The sequence below is a fragment of the Musca vetustissima genome, unplaced genomic scaffold (assembly GCF_032173495.1).
Source record: "Musca vetustissima isolate MV318-11 ecotype Yass unplaced genomic scaffold, APGP_CSIRO_Mvet_v1 utg45572, whole genome shotgun sequence".
Classification (NCBI taxonomy): Eukaryota; Metazoa; Arthropoda; class Insecta; order Diptera; family Muscidae; genus Musca; species Musca vetustissima.
Window position 1 is genome coordinate 50,511 of NW_026885127.1, and position 7,845 is coordinate 58,355.

The 7,845-nt window shown below is 34.5% G+C and overlaps 1 protein-coding gene across 1 annotated transcript; it reads right to left on the reverse strand.

Moving 5' to 3' along the window:
- Positions 1–1,096: 1,096 nt before the first annotated feature.
- On the reverse strand, positions 1,097–7,298 carry LOC133332234 (peptidyl-prolyl cis-trans isomerase G-like; the record flags this gene model as incomplete). The annotated part of the gene is made up of 5 exons (XM_061540616.1): positions 6,914–7,298; positions 2,383–2,470; positions 1,513–1,542; positions 1,308–1,447; positions 1,097–1,247 (listed from the first exon to the last, which is right to left on the reverse strand). Coding segments are annotated over exons 1-5 (740 nt in total), but the record flags the coding sequence as incomplete, so codon positions are not given.
- Between the last annotated feature and the right edge of the window lie 547 nt (positions 7,299–7,845).

The window sequence follows — 7,845 nt, forward strand, 5'->3', positions numbered from 1 at the left end:
ATTTTAACAAAAAATTTTAAGGTAACAGAAATTTTAGAAAAAAAAGAAAATTAATGTCATTATAAGCAAAATATTTAGTAAGGAATAAAAAAGGCGGGGAGGGTCCTTACATATATATATATATATATATATATATTTTTAATCCATCCTTCATATAGCCACTAAAGAAATATTTTTTAAATCGATTTTTTTGACTGACGAAGTATATTCCTCGAAAAATATTCTTAAACAAATCCACGCTTCCAATATTCCTCAAAAAAATATCCGTTAAAATGTACGCTTCGCATTCTCCAAGTTTTCTCAACCGATGGATATTTTTTGCAGAATATTTAAGACCAAATATAGCTGTGTAGTGTATCACACGGTCGTATCCTCCAACTATACTGTCTAACTTCCTTGTTTCAATAATAATAAAATTTAATTTCGATGACTATTATAAATATTATGAGGAATTTGGTCAAAGGTCAGAATACGCACTTAATGTGAAACAAGCTAAAAGTGTATTTACATTCGAAGCTATGCACATATTTGTGTGTATTTACAGTAGTCAATTGTCAATTGTTGACAAATGATTGGCAACAATTTGTGGTTTTTATAAAATTATTAATTAAAACATTTTGTGCCAAATTTCGTGCAAATCGCACAACTTTGGTGCACCATTTACATTAAATCGGACGAAAATTTATATGGGAGATATATACAAATCTAAACCGATTTGCAGGAAACTTCACACACATCATTCTATACCTAATTCATTACGCTGTGCCAAATTTCGAGCAAATCGAAAGATATATAGGGACTTTGGTGGACCATTTACGTTAAATCGGACGATAATATATATGGGAGCTATTTTTGCCAATTTCAATAGGGTTCGTCCTCGGGCCAAATAAGTGACCTATGCCAAATTTCATCCAGTTATTGCAGTTCTAAGGGCGGAATTTTTGGAAGGTCTGAATCTTCTTCTGCTTAACACTTACATTCGGAAAGCACTCGCCTCATATACCTCTAACCGACTACAATATGTCCACCAACCGACATATTGTATATCGGAGAATATTTGTAAATAAAACTGATCTAAAATACGTTTTCAACTTACTTATCTTTATCCTCGGATTTGGATCGTTTTTTATCCTTCTTTTTCTTTTTCTCCTTACGTTTAGATTGCTTCTCATCATCGGAATCACTGGCAGCCGATTTGTCATCATCCGATGAAGCGGCACGTTTCTTTTTCTTCTTATCTTTTTTAACTGTAAAAAAACAAGACACAAATTACAAACATATCCAACGTTCAATGTTGCTCAACATACTTTTAATCTGTTTTATCAATTCGCCACAATTGGCTACAATAACATCTTGCAATGGTCTGGAATTACGATCAACTGGCAAATCTTCAATTTGACGTACTAATTCTTGTCCCGATACAACTTGACCGAAAACAACATGGACACTAAAAAGAAGTAAACCAAAACAGGTTAGTGAATAAAATTGAATTGGGATCGATTTTAAACTTACTTGTCCAAATGTGGTGCAGGTTGTGTAGTACTATAATGAAAAACAGAAGAAGAGAAAAAGTTTCTTTACACTTTGTCATATTTTACAACAGTTCAACAGTAGGTAGTAGGTTTGTTTGTTTTTTGGCTATTTTTTTGGTCTCGATTGAAATGGCTGAAGTAGAACACTTATAATTGTTTCTAACATTTTTTGTTTGGTAATTTTTTTGTGGTGGATATGAATGCAAAATAATTTCTACATTATAGCAATAACTAGTTTCCAATGGGGGCAAAAGCATCTCTTCTGATGGGAGATCATCATCTTTTTTGTTGTTGATGTTGTGTAGTTATAACAGCATTTTTGGAAACCAAGAAAAGTGATGTCTGCGTATGTGTATGGCCACACACACACCCTCAATTATAGTTGGATTTGAGAATCCTCCAATAAGTCTCACACCTAGAACCATTTGGCAGCAAACACACGTCACAAAGCATGTTCAACGTGCCAACAAAATATCCAGTGATTAGAAATCAAACTCCATAGATGCATGCAATCTGGATAGATATACTCCTCCTGTTGTCCTCAGCCATAAAAATCCTGACATTATGATTATGTGGAGGGGGGAGGGGTGCATTGATTGCAGTTACCCTGCTCTAAAGCTCATGACGTGGTGGTCATCATTTTGCTAAATTAATTAACAAATCATTAAATATTATAGTACAATAGTAGCAAACAACAAACATTATTGTGATGATTAATATTCTTGAAAAAAAAAATATATACAAAAATAATACAAAAATTGGAATATAAACTTTGCTGTAAGTAAACTGTAGATTAATTGGCCGCAATATCTGCAAATTATATGAACATTTCACATATGTTGATACTTACATAAAAAATTGTGAGCCATTGGTATTTTTACCACGATTGGCCATGGACAACAAAAAAGGACGATCATGTTTTATATCAAATGTTTCGTCTGAAATTAAAAAATATGTTTTATTAATTAATATTATTATTTAATATTATTTAGAATCGAGAAAATTTTTATTTAAATTCTCATCCGCCCGTCTGTCTGTCTGTCCTTGTCAAATTGTAAACAAAGTACAGGTCGCATTTATGATTCGAATTGGATGAAATTTGGCATAGGTCAATTATTTGACCCAAGGACGAACCCTATTGAAATTGGGAAAAATCGGTTCAGATTTAGATATAGCTCCCATATATAGTATCGTCCGATTTTATGTAAATGGTGCATCAAAGTCTCTTTATATCTTTCGATTTGCACAAAATTTGGCGTAGCGTACTGAATTAAGTGCAGAATGATGTGTGTTATGTTTCCTGAAAATCGGTTCAGATTTAGATATAGCTCCCATTTATATTTTAGTCCGATTTAATGTAAATGGTGCACCAAAGTGCCTATATATTTTTCGATTTGCACGAAATTTGGCACAGCACAGGGATGTGAAATGAAATTATTCAAATTGTACTGGCTTTCAATAAAAAGTTTACTTTTTTTCAGTCCGATTGTACTTTTAAATATTTTTTAATAAAATTTTTGTTATTAACAATTAATAATAATAAAGAATTCATTTTTATATACTTATAGATAAGATGAACACTTGTTCTACGTACTTTTAAGTCTTATATATAAAGATTTTTTAAGAACACAATTCTATTCGGTTTTAGATCGAAATAAAAAGATCAATAATTAACACTTTATTGCAACATATTCTTATGTATCGTTGTTTAATTATATTTTGATATGAAGATACTCTTTCCTCATTTGTAGATGAATGTGGAATATATAAAAACCCTCTAAAATTTGTGATAGATAAGGAAACATATCTTCGTTTAGTTCATTTTTCACTTCAGCCACCTTTGACCTACAAGTGCATATATTGTCGTTTTTAAAAGACTTAATAAATTCTACGTGCATTCTGGCATCCTCAGACTGCATTTATAATTTGATATTATTTATAATTTTTAGTACACATTGTAAGAACAGAAATAACAGTAACAAGTGAAAAAAGCTTTAAGTTCGGCCGGGCTGAACTTTGGATACTCTGCACCGTAGGTATACTGAGAATTTCGAACCCAATATTTTAGTTTTGTATCTCCATTCTTTTCTTCAGGAGGTATGATTACATGTAGTAGATGCCTAAACGCCTGCCGATATATTTCATTATCGTAAGGTTCGAGTTTTTTATCGCGATATCTTTAGATGACGGAATGAACAATAGATGGTTAAATCGTCTTAAAATTCCACACTTTGTAGGGTAAAAACTGATTATTCCGAGTAACGAATATCCCCCATACTATGGCAGAATACGCCTATATGGGGACAAACCCAACACACGGAAAAAATAGCTAGCTATTTTAGTATAAAAAGGGGGTTATATGGGGACTACCCCATATACTGAAGTACACCATAAAACACTGAAAATTGGGGTTACCGTTATATGGGGGCTACAAGAAAAAGTGAACCTATATTTATAATTTTGGTACCCAATGTATCAATGTTCAGCGTATTCGGTTGAAAAACGCACTCAAGAACCCCAAAATACCGATGATGGGTTACCCTAATATGGTAGCTATGCCTAAACGTGGACCGATATAGCACATCTTCGAAGCTGACCTGCCTGCAGACAAAAGAGGTCTATATGCGACTTTGGCGATCTACCTCAATTAGCTTAGATGCTAGAGTGATTACAACAGACAGACGGGTCGGAAATGATTATTTCGATGAGTTACAAACGGAAAAATAAAATTAATATACCCTGCATACTATGGTGGAGGGTATAAAAAGGTTTGAAAATTCTGAAATAATAGAATTCAGCCTTAACTTTTGGAAATCAGCTTCAAAATTGTTTCAACAACTTCTTGCGCCAAAATTGTTTCAATAACCTCTTGACTTCTTCGAGTTGTTGAGTATTTAAAAAAATATGAATTATTCCTGAACCATTGAAAAATCATCTCTCTCATAGAACTGTTGCAGAAATAATAATTAATGTTTTTACTGCATTTATCAATCTGATCGGAATTTTGAGGCGGCACGTTTAATCTATGGCAAATTCATCCATTCGTAACGACAGCGGGGGAAGGCGATTCATTTCATATTGTATGTTTAAGCACTTATAATACTTTTAAGTGAGAATAATTTGATACAGTTTAGAAATAGTGCTGAATATGTCATTGGGGTGCTATTGTATTTTTGACTTCCAAATAGTGCTAAAATCAGTACAATTGTACCAACTTTTGCATCCCTGGCACAGCATAATGAATTAGGTCTATAATGTGTGTTAAGTTTCCTGAACATCGGTTCAGATTTAGATATAGCTCCCATATATATTTTCGTCCGATTTAATGTAAATGGTGCACCAAAGTCCCTTAATATCCTTCGGTTTGCACGAAATTTGACACAGCATAATAAATTAGTTCTAGAATGTGTGTTAAGTTTCCTGAAAATCACCCATATATATTTTCGTCCGATTTAATGTAAATGGTGCACCAAAGTACCTAAATATCTATCGATTTGCACGAAATTTGGCACAGCGTCTAGAATGATGTGTGTTAAGTTTCCTGAAATCGTTGGAAATCGTTGGAATCGGTTCAGATTTGGATATAGCTTATATATCTGACGAAATGAGGAATTTAGTATAGGTTGCAGAATGACATGTTTATGGATCCAATTTCATTTTACTGGTGCTTTAAAAATTCTACGTAATATTTGTTTTATCCTTCACCAAAACGAAAGACTTAATTAAGCTCTTGGGGAAGGTACCGTATATGGTAGTTATTTCAAAATATAGAACATTTCCTACAAAAATGGTTTTACCTCCTATGAAATTGGAATGACAAAACAAGGACCGATGTATCCCATATTCTATATCAAACATCTTAAATGTCTGCATCTCCATGCTTAAATGAGTTTAAAAGACGTTCTAGAGGACCTAATCAAAACAAGGCGCTAACCTTTTATAAATTAATAGGCTGGTCGGTGATGTGGTTTGCGAATGAAAGTGATACGCAGTGAAAGAATATTCAAACCTGTCAGAATGCTTTCACTTCATGACTCCAGTGTACCATCTGCATGAGGGACGCAGTGGAAAACCCCTGTGATAGCCTTATGGACAGAACTCCCTCACCCAGGAGCTGTCCCGATAAGCACTAATAGTCTCAGCTCGGCTCAGGGGGTGAGTATCGAAGGAAATGACCGAGTGCCTATGATCCCTGAGCTGACGAGGAGAGAATGGCGCCTCTAAATAACCATCTGAAAGGTTTGGATCACTACCTCTCAAATCCACAAAGACGGAATGTAGGGGATTGTCGAAGCCAGCCCGAAGGAGAGCCCGTAAAAAGGGATCCAAGTAGGCTGATAAGGCACAACCACCCTCTGTCAATCAATTGTCGGCTCGATACATAACACGTATTCTGCATGTGGACTATGATCACACGACATGTTGCACCGTTCCAACTGTTCAGCTAAGCCGACTCACCTATCATCAAATACCTTATGGACACAGCCCATTCAGGTTGCTACAATTTCGAATTTTGAGAAAAGGAATCAGAACCAGACAATTCGTAACCAATGCTATATATTGTGTTGCTACAACAACAACTACTGGGGATAGTCTCGCTGAAGAAGTCAAAGTAGGTCTTTGCCCTGGCATTCTTCGCTGGCTTCAATGGTGAGACAAGCCTGCACAAGCTTAAGGAACGATGTGGAACTTTAGACAAATACTCATCTCCGGATGATTCAGAATATGCATAGATTTCGAAAGGCCTTAAAACTTTAAATGATTTAACGCTACAACTTCACAAACCGTAAACTGTGGTTGTGTACCTCCTCGATGAGAAGAGAGGATCAGTTACCATTACCATTACTTTTCCTTCCAGTCCATTTTAAGATCAATGCAACACCATTATTGGAATTTTCGGATGTAGATATAATAGTCTAGATAATTTCGGATATATTTTACTGAAACCTCCCTCACTCGTATACAAATCATGGCATACCCACTCGTGTGGAATACAATACCCTCCTTCAATTAATTTGTTTTGTGTATCAAATATGTACCTACAGCGAATGCGATTAAAGCCGTGACGTTTGTGGGATGGTGTCAACCCTTTGAAGGATAGCAGTCTTGCATATGTGAGCATGCATCAATAAAATGCACAAAGTGCCATGGCAACGTATACACCAATTAATGTATCTACTATTTGCGCATTACATTTACAAATTATAATAACAACACACATATTTGTAATATTTCTTTATTTTTAATGATTTGTATGGTATTACTAAATAGTAGTAATAGGTACTCACCCACATCATTTTTTATATAACTCGAAAAAAGTCAAAACCCCCCATAACCCTTGCTAACAACTATCAAAAGACAATTGCAACAAAAATACTTACCCTCAAATGTTCCACCATATATTGATTCTCCGCCCGTACCATTGCCGGCTGAGAAATCACCCGATTGTATCATAAAATCTTTGACCACACGATGAAAGATGACATTCTTGTAATGCAAGGGTTTTTCCGTTACAATGCCGATACCCTTTTCACCGGTACACAAGGCACGAAAATTTTCCGCGGTTTTTGGTGCCACATCCGAATACAATTCAAATACAATACGACCTATATTCAATCGATCCAGTGCAATATCGAAGAAACAACGCGGTCTCACAATACCACCACCGCCATCACCACCAGCGTTATTGCCCTCTCCATTTGTCACCGTCATGGTGCAAATATGGTTGGCAAATTATTGACAATTTTTCAAGTATTTATTTTCACAGACGTTTTGCTGTATTTTGTAATAATTTTTTGTTGAATTATGAGCACTTATTTTTCGCGAATAATTGTATATTTTTCACCAGCAAAATTTTCTTCACGACCTGATTTTTTTCCCTTCGTCTATAAATGTCAATTAACGTCGTGTTGCCAGATCTGAATTTGCCGACTGGTAACCATGACAATTTGACACACAAATATAATTATTCGGTTTAATGCCATGTTCTGACGGGCATCCGAACAACGTAGTTCGCTCTCAGAATTACGTACATGAATTAACCCGTTCATACAACACTATTCATAATTCATATCATCAGAGTTTTTTATTTCAAACTTTTTGTTTCTTGTTTTACACCAAAAATTTAACATATTTTAGTGAATTACATAGGGATCTAAATAGAAAAAATAATTCTCTTTCTCCTGACTATAGTATGAACCCATATCTATTTACTTTTCATTCATGTTTTCCATTTTTTCTGAAAATGTTGTTGTTTTTAATACATTTTTATATTTTCTCAATTCAAATGTCACATACTGTCACAAATAAAAAT